The 16,123-nt window shown below is 40.9% G+C and overlaps 1 protein-coding gene across 1 annotated transcript in view; it reads left to right on the top strand.

The window, feature by feature from the left end:
- Positions 1-16,123, top strand: part of tsga10 (testis specific, 10) — a 93,711-nt gene that overhangs the window by 15,754 nt on the left and 61,834 nt on the right. Inside the window, exon 2 of the mRNA XM_048598055.1 lies at positions 12,211-12,434. Coding sequence (XP_048454012.1) covers positions 12,360-12,434 — 75 coding nt within the window. The 5' untranslated portion in view covers positions 12,211-12,359. The remainder of the gene's footprint in view (positions 1-12,210; positions 12,435-16,123) is intronic.

The following is a 16,123-nucleotide window of genomic DNA, read 5'->3' as shown; positions in this document are numbered from 1 at the left end:
TCAGATTTCCCGTCATCCTTTTAAAATGCTTCAGTGAAGACAACCAAACTATGTGTTCAATTCTTCTGCCGTTTCTTTTTTCCCCCATTATAATCTCCCCAAATTCTGACTGTTTTGACCTTTGTTTTTATTATTATTCTTGTCTTCATATACTTATATAAGCTTTTGGAGTCATGGAGTTTTTTTTCAGCATGGAAAGTTGTTCTTCTGCCCATCACATCCAGGCTGGTTCTGAAACATCTATTTATTCTAATCTCATTTCCAATCCTTGGCCCATAGCCTTGTATACTATGGCATTTCAAATGTTTATCCAAATAGTTTAAAGTTAATTTCATAATTTATGTTTACCGTAAGTTTTTTTTTACATTTTCTGCAATTTTGCTCTTGTATTCTATTTCCCCGACTCCCGATCAAACTTTTGTTCTCATAGAACTGTAGAATCATACAGTACAGAAGAAGGCCCTTTGGTCTGTTGGTATTGTACCACCAGAAATACACTACCAACTGTACTAATAGTGGGAAAGTGGTCTTTCCTGCCCTAGACCTAGAGTCTTGAATTTCACCACACCAAGTATTTATCCAAGTCCTTCTTGAAGGTTGTGAGGTTAGCCACCTCAAAGACCCTCCCAGACCGTGTATTACAGACTCCCACCACCCTCTAAACTTCTTGCCTTTCACTTTCAAAGCGTGTTTTCTTGTTATTGACCCTTCAGCTAAGGAGAACAGCTGCTTTCTATCCACATTGTTCATTTGTCTCATAATTTGTGCACCTCAGTCAAGTCCCAACCCAGCCATCTCTGCTCCGCAGAAAACAACCGAAGCTTATCCAGCCTCCCTTTGTACTTCAAATGCTCCATCTCAGGCAACATATCCTCTGCTGCCCCTCCAGTGGAATCACATCCTTCCTATAGTATAGTGACTAGAACTGCTATGACCTAACCAAAGTTCTGTTCTTTTGCTGAATTCTATTATACTACCAAGCCTCAGGCTAGCTTCTTTTTCTGGCAATTTTATATGGGCCCTCTTTGAATCACAGAATTGTTACAGCGCAGAAGGAGACCATTCAGCCCATTGCAAGTACACCAGTTCTGTTACCTAGTGCCAATCTCCTGCCTTTATTCCTTATCCCTGCACACCATTTCTATCCAAATAATCACAAAATGCCCTCTTGAATGCCTCAATTGAACCTGCCTCCACCACATTTCCAGGCAGTGCATTCTATACCTTAAGTACTCACTATGTGAAAAGTTTTTTCCCACATCACCTTAGTTTCTTTTGCATATCACTTTAAATCTTTGCCCTTTCATTCTTTTTTCTTTTATGAGTAAGAACAGCTTCTTTCTATCTACTCTATCCAGCCTGCTTATGATTTTGAAAATCTCTATCAAATCACCTCTCAGTTTTCTCTCTAAGGAGACAGTCCCAATTTCTTCAATCTATCCTTGTACCTGAAAGTTCTCATTCCTGGAACTATTCTTGGCTTTAATACAATTTCTGGGTTATCCCGAAGGCCATGATTGAGTCACCTTTGATTTTTTAATATTTGGACCAGATAGGAATGAATAATTGTTATGATTTATGCGTGCCTTCTTTAAATATTAACCATTGTCTATCCACTGTTTACCATTTTAATAAGGTTCCCCAATCCATCCTTACCAATATGTGCCTTTATACCCATGTGGTTCCCTTTACTTAGATTCTGGACACTTGTTTCAGATTTGACGGCTTCACTCTCCGTTTTAATAGAGTATTATACCAAATTATGGTTGCTGTTCCCCAAGAGACTACACACAACAAAGCTATTAATTAATCCTTTCTTATTAAGCAGCACCCAGTCTAGAATAAACCTGTTCTCTAGTTGGTTCCTCAACATATTGGTCTCAAAATCATCACATTGCACATTCAGGGAATCCTCCTCCACAGTATTATTACTAGATTGGTTTGTCCAATGTATTTGTAATGTAAAGTCACCTTTGATTACAGTTGTACCCTTATTGCATGCATTTTGATTTCTTGTTAGGGCCTTCACTTATATCTCCACTACTGTTTATCGGTCTATATACATCCCCCAAGAATATTTTCTGCTCTTTTGTCTTCCTTATCTCCACCCATACAGATTCCACATTGTGATTTTCTGAGCCAATATCCTTCCTCACGATTATAGTGATTTACTCAGTGCTACCCCACTTTCCTTTTTTGTTTGTCCTTCCTAAAAAATAAATACCCTGGATATTCAGTTCCCATCCTTGGTCATCCTGCAACCATGTCTTTGGAGTCATGACTATGCCTTAGCTGTTTATATTGATTTGCACTGCTAATTCATCTACCTTATTGTGAATACTCTTTGTGTTAAGACTCAAAGTCTTTAGATTTATCTTTTTAACCTTGTTTCTCATCTTTGCTTTATTTTGCACTGAGGTCCCATTTGTTTTTGTCCCAATTTTTCTGTCTTCCACTTCTGTTCCTTACCTTTCTGTTTCTGTTTCTACTTCCAGTTTCAATTCCTGTTTCTCCCACCTCTGTCCTGTCCCCCTGCCATTCTAGTTTATACCCTCCCTGACAGCTCCAGCAAATAGCCCTCCCAAGGGCACTGATCGTGGTCCTGCAAAGATGCATCCTGTCATAGAGTCATAGAGTTGTACAGCATGGAAATAGACCCTTCAGTTCAATTTGTCCATGCTGACAAGCTATCCAAAATTAATCTCGTCCCAATTGCCAGTATTTGGCCCATATCTGTCTAAACCCTTCCTGTTCATATTCCCATCAAGATGCCTTTCAAATGCTTGTACTGGTCCCACCTTCCCCAGAAGTAATCTTAATGTCCCTGGAGTCTGAATCCCTTCCTCTTATGCTATTTCTCTGGCCACGTATTCATCTCACTTTGCATGAGTACCTCCTGTATTTCTGTGGGCCTTCATTGTGCACTTGTATTGATAGCACTTGTGGCTGATCCATTGGGGATAGTTCCATTGAGTCTATGTGGAGAATATTAAAAACAAAGCAGCCTTTTATTATTAAACAGCAGTCACAGCACATACAAATGTCAGTTCACTATTATCCTTAATACGATAAGACATGGATGCATTTGATAAGGAGAACCATGGCCTTCTAACATATTAGACCTTATTCAGATGCATACTGTACAAGGTAGTGGAGATTGTGAGTGCAATGCGTTAGTAATACCTTGTACCAGCCCCACCCTCCACATGACACAAGAAAGGTGGCATCACATATAAGAGCATATTGGGAAATACTTAAAGTTCACTGTGAGAGGAGAGCAGCTCCACACCTTCGTGCAGCCTGTGAGACCTTGGTAAAAGCAAAGTACTATGAATGCTAGAGATCTGAATTAAAAGCAGAAGGTGCTGGAGAAACTCAGCAAGTCTGGCAGCATCAATGGCAGAATAAATTAATGTTTTGAGACAAATATTACTCCACCCTTTTGGAGGATGATGCCTAGTGCCTCTGCAATTTCCTTCCTTTACCCTGCATCCTTGGGTTGATACTGATGATTTACAACATTTAGGATTGCCAGCCTTTCTGATTCTTCCTCTATATCAATGTTTAGACTATCCAATATCTCAACTAACTCCTCTTTCACTTTTATGAGAGGCCACGAGTTATTGTTACCACTCTCTTATTGGCTGGAGATATGTATGCTGCAGGGTCTTTAGAGTTTGTATGTGCACCATTGCTTTTCCTGTTACATCCCACTTTCGTTGCTGTTACCCGCCGTTAAGTTGCATCTTATACGGGCGGCACGGTGGCTCAGTAGTTAGCACTGCTGCCTCACAACGCCAGGGACCCAGGTTCAATTCCACCCTCGGGCTACTGTCTGTGTGGAGTTTGCACATTCTCCCTGTGTCTGCATGGGTTTCCTCCGGGTGCTCCAGTTTCCTCCCACGGTTCAAAGATGTGCAGGGTAGGTAGATTGGCCATGCTAAATTACCCATAGTGTCCTGAGATATTTAGGTTAGGTGGGTTAGACATGGGGAAATGCAGGGGTAGGGGAATGAGTCAGGGTGGGATTCTCTTCGGAAGGGCAGTGTGGACTTGTTGGGCCAAATGGACTGTTTCCACGTTGTAGGAATTCTATGTAATTTGTGTGGATAGTACAGTTTTGGAACTTGTGTTTGATGTAAAACTTTGCAACATTACACAGTAGTAGCAAATTTAAAGAGGGACAGACTAGTGCAACGGTCTGACACATTGCAAGAATAATTTAATGTGGATATGTCTAAAGAGATGCATTTTGGGGACAATAATATAGAGAGACAGTATAATCTAAATGGTATCTTGTGGTGAGTGCACAAGCAGAGAACCTGAGTGACGCAAATTCAAATATCTTTTAAGGTGAGTAGGTAATTAATTATGCCATTAAGAAAGCGTATGGAATACTTGGCATTGTAAGCCTTGGAATAGAAAACAGAAACAAGGAACACATTTACAAATCATTGACTAGGCCTCAGCTGGAGTATTGTGTGCAACTTTGTATATCATAGACTGATTCCTGAGATGGCAGGATTATCCCATAACAAAGACTGAAGACACTGGACCAGTATTCTCTGGAGTTTTAAGGAATCAGAGTTAGCTTCATTTTGGCATACAAAATTCTTACAGGGCTCAAAAGATGGAGGAAGAAACTTTTCTCTGACTATGGTGTCTACAACTAGGCACACAGTCTCAGAATAAGGGGTAGATCATTTAGGACAGGAATGTGAAGGAATTTTCTTGCTTTGGAATCTTTGGAATTCTCTACCTATATGTTTGAAAGCAGTTAAAGGGTATATTCAAGTCAGAAATTAGAAGATTTCTAAATATTAATGACATAAGTCCAAAGATGTGCTGGTCAGGTGGATTAGCCATTCTTAAGTTACCCACAGTGACCATGGATGTGTGGGCTGGGTGGATTAGCCAGGGGAAATGAAGGGTTCTGGGGACAGGGTTAGGGGCATGTGTGGGTCAGGGTAGGATGATCATTGGAGGGTCGGTGCAGACTCGATGGACCGAATGGCCTGCCTCCGTATGTAGGGATTGTATAATTCCAAGATAAAGGGGTATGGGACAGTGAGAGATAATGACGTTGAGGTAGAAAATTAATTGTGATCTACTTGAATAGTGGATAAGGGTTGAGGGCCCAAGAAGTCCACTTCTGTTTCTCTCATAGAACTCATAGAATCCCTACAGTGTGGAAACAGGCCCTTTGGCCCAACAAGTCCATACTGACACTCACAGCATTCCACCCAGCCCCATCATCTTATAACCCACCTAATCTACACATCCCTGAACACTACAGGCAATTTAGCATGGCCAATCCACCTAGCCTGCACATCTTTAGACTTTGGGAGGAAACTGGAGCACCTGGAGGAAACCCACGCAGACATGGGGAAAATGTGCGAACTCCACAAAGACAGTCGCCCGAGGGTGGAATCGAACCTGGGTCCCTGGTGCTGTGAGGCAGTAGTGCTAACTGTTGAGCCACAAGCCGTCCCTCTTCTCCTTCCCATAAACCTTTTGTTTGTGTGCCTGATGCCCTGTAATGGTTTATATGCATTTCTCCTGCTGGCTATCGATGAGCATATCTCCTGGTAAGTGAAAGTCACACTAGAATTTGATTCTCAAAGTGCTGGTGGAAAGCCCTAGAATAGTGTAATAAGAGCAGAATTTATTTTAGTCTCACTTTCTCAGTTCTTGTGCACTGCTCATCCAGCCAACATATACTTTGTTTCCCCTCATTTTACTGTTTAACACAGTTCTGGGCAATGAGGAATGGGATAACTGCTACATGGCAAGGAACAGAAGAACAGAGAAGAAGGGGATACAAAATAAGTTTATGTGACTTATGGTTGAAAGACATGAAAAATTTATTATGTAGTTTACTCTTATACCTTATGTGATCGTCTAGCATGTGAATGGAAATAGCTAGTGTTGTTGCTGTAACTAATATGTAGCTGAACCTGCCCAAATTCCCTACCTTCAGCTCTCTCTTCTGTCTGCCTCCTTTGAGTACCAAGGATTTCTTTGGTCATGGGTTGAGCGGCCAGAGGAAAGGGAAAAGTGGAGGGGTCCACAAAGTGTTACCTGTAGTCAGCCTTCTTTTGTATTCTGCTCATTAAGAAGAATGAAAACCATAAGTATTATCTGTTTGCAATGGGCAACGGAACTCCCTCTCTAACAAAACTGTTGGTGCCTCATAAAAGGCTACTGCATGAGATAATGTTGCATGGTGTTACGGGTAATGTATTAGCATGGATAGAAGATTGGTTAACTAACAAAAAGCAAATAGTGGAGATAAATGGATGTTTTCCTGGTTGGTGATCAGAGGCTAGTAGTGTGCCTTAGGGATCAGTACTGGGACCACAACTGTTTACAATTTACGTAGATGATTTAGATTGCGGACCAGGTGTAGTGTGTCAAAGTTCGCACATGACACTGACATGAGTGGTAGAGTAAAATGTGCAGAGGACACTAAAAGTCTGCAGAGGGATATAGATAGGTTAAGTGAGTGGGCAAGGGTCTGGCAGATGGAGTACAGTGTTGGTAAATGTGAGGTTGTCCAGTTTGGTGGGAGTAACAGCAAAATGGAAAATTATTTAAATGGTGAAAAATTGCATCATGCTGCTGTCCAGAGGGACCTGATTGTCCTCGTGCACGAATCACAAATTGGTTTGCAGGTGCAGCAGGTAATTAAGAAGGCAAATGGGATATCGTCCTTCATTGCTAGAAGGATGGAGTTAAAAATAGGGAGATTATGCTGCAGCTGTATAAGGTGCCGGTGAGGCCACACCTGGAGACCAGTTTTGGTCTCCTTACTTGAGAAGGGATGTAGCTGGTACTGGAGGAGTTGCAGAGGAGGTTCACTGCATTGATTCCGGAGTTGAGAGGGTTGGCTTATGAGGAGAGATTGAGTAGACCAGGACTGTACTCGTTGGAATTTAGAAGAATGAGGGGGGATCTTACAGAAGCACTTAAAATTATGAAGGGAATAGATCAGATAGAAGCAGGGAGGTTGTTTGCACTGGCGAGTGAAACTAGAACAGAAGGGCATAAGGGGGAGCAGATTTAGGACTAAGTTGAGGAGAAACTTCTTCACCCAAAAGGGTTGTGAATTTGTGGAATTCCATACCCAGTGAAACAGTTGAAGCTACTTTGTTGAATGTTTTTAAGGAAAAAGATAGATATTTTTTGAAACATAAAGGAATTAAGGGTTATGGTGAGTGGGCAAGTAAGTGGAGCTGAGTGCGCAAAAAGATCAGCCATGATCTTATTGAATGGTGGAGCAGGTTCGATGGGCCAGTTGGCCTACTCCTGCTCCTATTTCTAATGTTCCTATACCCACAACACATGGACTGCAGTTGTTAAAGAAGCATTTAAGTACATATATTATTTCATGTTATATCTAATCATTGCAAATAACCTATTTGGAGCTCTGCAACAATTTCATTTTATATGGATATTCATGCCTTAAAAGGTAATGAAAGGTGACATAATTATGTTACCTCATAATGCAGGTACATGCATCATAGGTAATTGTGTATATATTGCATGTTATGTAACTTTTGGTATGCGTAACCTGCATTACGATGCAGGCACCACTTACTTGAAATACATGGAACAAATGTGATCATTTTACAGACAATTTTAGATGGTACTGTATTGTTGAAGTATAATAATTGAATATCTTTATAATAGATTGAAATTGAAAAGCAAGAAAGGGACATTGTTTTGTTGGAGCAAGCCATCGTAAAACTCAGATCTGTAAGTGGTGTTATGTAATTTTGAAGACTCAAAATTGAAGCTGATTTAGTGTGATTGTAGTATTAATAATAATGGTCATTATTTCCAGACTCAAAGATTGAATCTAACTAAGCTTGCTTAGGGCTTTAACAAGCTAGATTTCTACTAGTTTGGCCAGGTTTCTTGAAGAACGTGAGTTCTTTCTCAAAAAATCTCTATTAAACCAGATACAAAGATCAGAGCCAAGCTTTTATTTTACTGAATCTGACTTTGCAAGTTTGTTGCGTCCAATTTGCCTTGGAATTGGGCAAGAGTTTAGATCGACAGAAAATTCAATTGTTATTTTGTAACAAGTAACAAGTTTTAAAATATTAGATATGTTATATTAATCACCACTTTTTAAAAGTTACTTCTTCCCCTTCTCCAGGATACAGCAAAATCCAAGCAGCAACTTGAGGAAATTAGAGCAGAATTACAGGCGAAGGCTGAAGGGAGCAATGGGGCATTAATTCACTTTGAGAGGTGCCAACAAAATAAAGCTCAGAAGCTCCTAGATACAGGTTGGCTGTTATTTGGAAAGACCGTTTAATTTTTTTTAAATTCACAACTTCTGGGTAGCAAAATTATTTAGCTATTGAAGTTTTAAATCATGACAATTGTCTATTTTGGGGTTCTAGATAGCTTGGATAGCAATTACATTTCCTGATGTCATGTGGAGGAGGTGTTTAGGCCAAGAATTTCTGTGGTGTAATGCTTGTTCTGTGTAAAGTTAGCTACTTGCAACCTGTATGATGTTGGTGGCCCAACAATGCTGGAGAAAAGTAAACCTTAGCCCAAAGTTGATATTCCTGATTGAAATCCAGTAACTCATGCTGGAGAGGCTATGCACATTGTCATCAAATGACAGCATAATCAGCTTGACTTTTGAGTTTTTGTAGTCAGGTAGCTTGTCTTACTTACTGTCCAAAAAATGGGCAAAGACTGCTGGTGTCCTTGATTCCATGCTATAGGACCAGTGTTTTCAAGAGAAATGGGAAAAGAAACCTACAAATAACAAATTTTTATGCCATACGAAATACGCTATTGGTCAGATAATGAAACAGTGTGCCAGGAAAGTTTCAATTTATTCTGCTTTGCAGTAGTACAATACAAACTTGTTTTATTAATCTACTCTAGGGTAACTACTGGCTATGATATCCTGAAAGAAACAATACCATCTCATTTTTGATGGATATTTAGGTTTTTATTAGTCTGAGTGACATTTTTCTTTTATCTTTTATTACATTATTAATATACCCTAACTGTATGATATCATGCACTTACTTGTGGAAAACAGACGATTAGTGATAATAAGAAAGTAATGCTTCTTGGTAGTAAGTAACATTTTTATTCATTTGTGGGATATGCGTGTCATTGACTGGCCAGCATTTATTGCCCGTCCCTAGTTGCCCTTGAGAAGATGGTGGTGAGATGCCTTGTTGAACTGCTGTAATCCACCTGCTATGGGTTGACCCACAATGCCATTAGGGAGGGAATTCCAGGACCAAGCGACAGTGAAGGAACGGCAATATATTTCTAAGTCAGGACGGTGAGTGGCTTGGAGGGGAACTTGAATGTGGTGGTGTTCTCATGTATCTGCTGCCCTTGTCCTTCTAGATGGGAATGGTCATGGGTTTGGAAGGTGCTGCCTGAGGATCTTTGGTGAATTTCTGCAGTGCATCTTGTAAATAGTACACACTGCTGCTACTGAGTGTTGGTGGTGGAGAGAGTGGATGCTTGTGAATGTAGTGCCAATCAAGCGGGCTGCTTTGTCCTGGGTGGTGTTAAGCTTCTTGAGCGTTTTTGGGGCTGCTCTCATCCATGCAAGTGGGGAATATTCCATCATACTCCTGACTTGAGCCTAGTAAATGGTGGACAGTCTTTGAGGAGTCAGGAGATGACTTACTCGCTGCAGTATTCCTAGCTTCTGACCTTTTCTTGTAGCCACTGTGTTTATATGGTGAGTCCAGTTGAATTTCTGGTCAATGATAACCGGCTTATTCAATCTGGCACGTTGCTGTCAGATTGCTTGCTAACTCCCTTGACATTTAGACCCATTTACGAGATTGATAATTTGTGTGAGCAAGTAATATTTAGAAAAGGAACATACAAAGAGTGTTAATTTAGAATTATAGGTACACTAAGCCTAAAAAATTTGTGAAATGATTGCTATCTCTTTTTAGTGTAGACTTTTCCAAGATATGTGTTTATAAAAATTGCCTTTTTATTTCAGTATTTCAGTGTTGCTATTTTTAGAGAAGGTAATGCAATAATTTCATTGATTAAGTATTTATTTATTCATTGGCCCAAATCTTCCAATGTCCAGAGCAGAAAAATCTGAATTTAAATCTGAGTTGTGCATTAGAACTCTGAGGATATGCTGACATTTACATGTGTGCTGAAATTGTCCAAGATGTTTAAATTTCCAAGGGACTTGTTTGCACTTCCCTGGATCCTTCAACCATCTCCAGCACTGAGCTCAATGCCAGACACATGGACGAGATACATAGGACATGGCTGGATGCATGGCCAGGAAATGTTATGCCAGTTAATACCCACTCTAACTCAGTGAATAACCAGCATAACTTAGAGTCATAGAGTAATAAAGCATGGAAACAGGCCCTTTTGCCTAAACTGATCCATGCTGACCATGGTGCCCACCCAGCTAGTTCCAATTGCCCGCATTTGGTCTATCTCCTTCTAAACCCTTCTCATCCATGTACCTACCCAAATGTTTTTTAAATGTTGCTATTGTACCTGCCTCAACCACTTTCTCTGGCAGCCCATTCCATATATGCACCACTCTCAGCTTGAAGAAGTTGCCCCTCAGGTCCTTCTTAAATCTATCCCCTCTCGCCTTAAATCAATGGCCTCTAGTTTTCAATTCTGCATCCCTGGGAAAAAGACTATATGCATTTATCCTATCTAAGCCCCTCATCATTTTATACACCTCCATAAGGTCACCCCTCATTCTCCTACATTCCAAGGAATAAAGTCCTATCCTGTCCAACCTCTCCCTATAACTCAGGCCTACTAGCCCTAGCAACATCCTCGTAAATCTTCTTTGCACACGTTCCAGTTTAACTATGTCTTTCCTATATCAGGGTGACCAAAACTGTACACAATACTCCAAGTGCAGCCTCACGAACGACTTATACAACTGTAACATAACATTCCAACTCTATTTTCAATGTCTCGACCGATGAAGGCCAGCATGCCAAGTGCCTTATTCACCAACCTGTCTACCTGTGACACCACTTTCAATGAACTATGTACTTGTACTCCTAGGTCCCTCTGTTCCACAACACTCTTCAGGACCTTACCATTTACTGTATAAGTCCCACCTTGGTTTGACTTTCCAAAATGCAACACTTCACACTTATCTGCATTGAATTGCATTTGCCAATCCTCTGCTCACTTCCCCATCTCATCAAGATCCTTCTGTAATTTTTGATGACCCTATCAACAATACCTCCTAATTTTGTATCATCTGCAAACTTAATAATCATGCTTTGTACATTCACATCCAGATCATTTATGTAAATAACAAATAACAAAGGTCCCAGCACCGACTCCTGTGGTACACACTTGACGCAGGTCTCCAATCTGAGAAACAACCTTCAACCATCACCCTCTGCTTCCTACCATTGAGCCAATTTTAAATCCAATTAGCTATCATTCCCTGGATCCCATGTGACCTAACTTTCGTGACTGGCTTGCCTTGTGGGACCTTGTCAAAGGCCTTACTAAAGTCCATACAGACAACATCCACTGCCCTACCCTTATCTATCCTCTTCGTTACCTCTTCAAAAAACTCTAAAAGATTTGAACTGAGAATCACAGTGGACCACTATCCCTTCGTTCCCCAATTCCCTAGACTGCGAAGGTCTGTCCTGTTCTTTTTGTGGTTGTGTTTCCACATTTTATATGAAAATAATTAATTTGGTCCCACATGACAGAACAGATAAAACTGTCATTTTCAAATGGAAGAATTGGGTAGGGAACTGTTATCACTTTGATTGCTGGGATCTAGATTTGAGCCCAAATGTGAGTTGGAATGAAGATCTTTTATTGACACCCTAAAAAGTCTATGTGAAATAATTTCGGCTGATCACAGTCCATTTCCCCAGGCTTAAGGCCATCCAAAGATGTACCGGCAACACAATGAGAGGAATACCAAGTAATGGCTTTACTTAAGTGGACGTTAGCTCATGCTATCAATAGAGTGTTTTACTGCTCACCTATGCATTTTCGATGCCAAAATTGGGAGTTTAAAGTAGAAAAATTAGAATCTCCTGGATCACGGAACAAAATTTATATTTAAAAAATTAATAAAAGTAGCTAATATGATACTTAGCAGATTGCAATAAAAACAATTAATTTGACAAGCTTTTACCACTTTTTCATTCAACTTTTCTGTTTGTTTCATTTTAGATCTTGAATTGGTTCCAGAAACAGAAAATAGAGAAACTCATCTGCGCTTACATGAGCAAAATAAATCGCCTTTTCTTTTAGATACATTTGTGAAGAATATAGTACAAGAAAGAGATTTCTATAAATCTGAGGTAGAATACTTATTAAAGATGTTGAGAAACAAACCTTCAGGCCAATGCAATTCATCCAGAGGACGTAGTCCACTGCGCTCATCTCCTGTGAAGGTACATTGTTTGAAGCACTGTAGTTGTACCTAGATTACTTCCTCACAGGTATATATTATCTCAGCCAAGACTGAGAGTTCAAACAACAGTGTTGAATGTCACAGTCATTTTCTTGTTGCTATCAGCTCTGTGCTAGATACTGACTCATGAAGAGGTAAAATTTCCCATGGTAGAATACCTCAGGACAAAACTGAATAAAATCAAAGAGGTCTATAGCATAGAAAAAAGGCCCTCAGCCAACAAGTCTGCATTAGTCAAAAATCAATCCATTTTCCAGCACTTGGCGCCTAGAGCCTGTATGCCTTGGGCTAATGGGGTTTCTGCCTCTACCACCCTTACAGGCAGTGATTTCCATATTCCCATAACGCTCTGGGTGAAGAAACTTTTCCTTACATCCCTCGAAACCTCCTGCCCCTTGCCTTAAATCTACGCTCCCAGTCATTAATCTATTTCTTCCTGTCTGCCCTGTGTGTGCCTCTCATAATTTTACGCATTTCCATTATGTCCCTCTTGGTCTCCTTTGCTCCAAGGAAAACAACCCCAGTCTGTCCAATCTCCCTTCACAGTTAAAACTCTCCAGCGTAGTCAACATGCTTTTAAATCTCACTGCATCCTCTCCAATGCAATCACATCCCTCCTTTAATGTGGATTCCAGAACTGTACGCAGTACTCTAGTTGTAGCCTAACAAAGTTTTTATATACTTCCAGCATAACCTCCCTGCTTTTAAACTCTATTTCAGCTAATAAAGGCAAGTATACTAAATGCCTTCTTAACCACTTTATCTACCTGTCCTGTTACCTTAACGGACCAATGGACATGCACACAGCAGTGCCTCTGATCCTCAGTGCTTCCTCGAGACCATTCATGCACAAGGGGAGGCCTTGTTTGTCCTCCCCTTGTGCATCTCCTCATATTTATCTGGATTGAATTCTATTTGTCACTGATCAGCCCATCTAACCAGCCAGTCCATATCCTTCTGTAACCTAAAGCTGTCCTCCTCACTACTTACTACCCTCACCAATTTTCATATCATCTGCAAACTTACTGATCAACGGTCCACATTCAAATTCTCAAATCTAAAAGCTAATAGGTAATTGTGATGATGGGAGAGTTCAGTTACTGTGCAACATGTTTGCATGGACAAATTGGGACATAGGAGATAATGATGTGAAAGTTGGCAAGAAGTATGATTTTTGTTTATAATATTTGTTGATCTATGTTACACAGTTTGGAGAATGTAGTCTCTCTCACCTATCTCTGCTGTCTTAGAATTCCCTTTCACTCTCACTTTTCTTTACCCATACATCCATTGATTGTGATATCTTTTACATCTCTTCTCTTAAATCTTGATGACAAAAAGTTTGACAACAAAGTGAGTGATTTTTTTAACATCAATTTACACGTCGAAGTGACTTTAACATAAGTAGACATTCCAAGGCATTTCATACAAGTGCAATCAGACAATAAAAAGGGAGAGGGGAATCAGAAGTTTGGTCAGAGCAGGTGTAAGGAAAGTCTTACACAAGGTGATTGAGCTGAAGAGATGGAAAGAAATAAGGATGAATTTCAGCATTTAAAGCCCAGATTGAAAGCACGGCTGTTGATCATAGGGTACAGAGAATAGCGATATATGTGTCTAGAATTGGGAAATATAGGGTTCGTAGATGGAGGCTAGTCAATAAGCGCAGAGGAAATGGTGGGAGTAAGTTAGAGAGGCATACACTTCTGACTGTGCTAGCAGGAATAGTACACCACTGGTAGAATTCCATGTGACTTGCGTATTGTCTGTCTAAATGACAAAATTACTGTCAATAAGTTTAGTTTTCATCTCAGAACTTCATTTCCCAGAGTACAATGTTCATAGGTCATGTTTCATTTCATATATACTTGCTGATGAAAGTAGTTCTCATACTTGGAACAAGGCAAAGCAGCTGAAGGCATTCCATTCAACAGCATGCTTGACATTGTCCTAGACAAATGTATATCCATAATCCCTTTACTTTGTGATCAACAGCTATACTTTAAATTGTCTAGGCTCTAAATTCTGAAATACTCACCATATACCTTTCCAACTCTACAATCTACCTGATGAAATATCCTGATGAGTACATAATGAAAGCTTCAACAAAACATGTCTCTTTTCACTACTCATAAGTTATTTCACAGAATCACAGAATTGTTACTATGAAGAATGGGGCAGTTCAGCCCATTTGGAGGAATCTTGCTATATTTTGGCCAAGTGCGAGTCATGTCAAGTTTGGTGGATAATTCTCGCCGCAAGGCTGAGTGGGTTTTCACACTCTGTCTTGCCACATTTTCTACTCTAATCGACATTTGAGCCCCTGTAAGACTCGCACACGGTTTCTGCCCCATGTGACTATGTCCCATCCCAGAGCAACTCACCACTCATGGAGATCCCGGACGTGGCTGCCATTCCTGGTACTGCTACCATATTTAGAAGGCACCCGGCCAAGCACTATCCGTTTGGAGCTGTCCTGCATGGTTCCTGAAATTTGCCATGGACTTGGCAGACAGGGGAAACTGCTTGCCACAGCTTTGCAGGAATGGTCCTGGTGATGCTGCTGGACAGGGTAGTGAACAGGTGGTACTTCCTCTTCCCTCAAGACCAGTGTTGGAGGCAGGAACACAGAATCATGCCAGCCGGGTGCAAGGTTGCTACCCAAGTTGAAGTAGTCTCAGCTGTCTGGAGGAATGCCCAGTACTGTAGGAACAGTGTCAATGTCCTCCACTCTGGCAACCATTTCTCTCTGATACCTCACACTCAATCTCTGCTACTGCACCCACCTCCCACCAATGCTCACTCTTTACAACTCTTAATAATGAATGCAACATCTTCCCACTCACCCTCACTGCCTTCAAATACAACATCACTTGTTCTGCATGCCCTTTGCGCTGCCTACACACTCACTTGGGAAAAAGAATCAAAACAGGTGGTGTGCTGCCATCGGCTTCTCACTGCATGAGTAGAGGATTATGAATCTGACTGCCTAAAGCAGAACCTGGACTAAGTCAGAAGCTGTACTTGATTTACTGGGCCAGGATCCCCTGAGTGAATGCTATCCTCTTGCCTGGACTGAGGACTGCTGAAAACTGTAGTAAGCTTCCTAGCTTTGTGTCTGTGCTATATGGCATGGCAAGACAGTAGTAATATGAACCAGGTATCTCTAGTTGAGGAGGCAAAGTGCAAAAAGGCTCAGGGTGAGTGAGCGCTATGACAGTGAGTAAAGAACCCAGAGATACGGCCTGATCCAGTTTAGGAGCTGGGTGCGTGTCCTTGAGGGCAAAGTGTCCAAGCTGCAGCTTAACAATGTAAGTTGCTGGTGCAGCCTGAGGTGAAGCATTAGTAATTGGACATGTGCTATGAGGGTTCATGGAGGCTGGCACATTGTCAGATGCCCATGTCTGTGGACGTGGGGTGCATGTGGCTGGTGTCCATGGAGCATGCCCAAGATGTTGGTGCCTGGTATTCAACATGAAAGTCTTTTTGAGTTGAGCTCACCAACAACCAGCTCTGGTTTTCATGTTGCGTTTCCTGACAGCTAGTTTGGATGAAGAGTTTGGTCTGATTCTTGATCCTTGTACAACTGGAATGGTTTCTCCATTGTATTCTGTCCAGACAAAGAGCAGGAATAGACTATTTGACCCATCAAGCCAGCACCAACATAAT

The sequence above is a fragment of the Rhincodon typus genome, chromosome 6 (assembly GCF_021869965.1).
Source record: "Rhincodon typus isolate 14 chromosome 6, sRhiTyp1.1, whole genome shotgun sequence".
In the NCBI taxonomy this organism is placed as follows: domain Eukaryota; kingdom Metazoa; phylum Chordata; class Chondrichthyes; order Orectolobiformes; family Rhincodontidae; genus Rhincodon; species Rhincodon typus.
The sequence above is the reverse complement of the archived record's forward strand: the minus strand, read 5'-3'. Positions and strand labels throughout refer to the sequence as shown.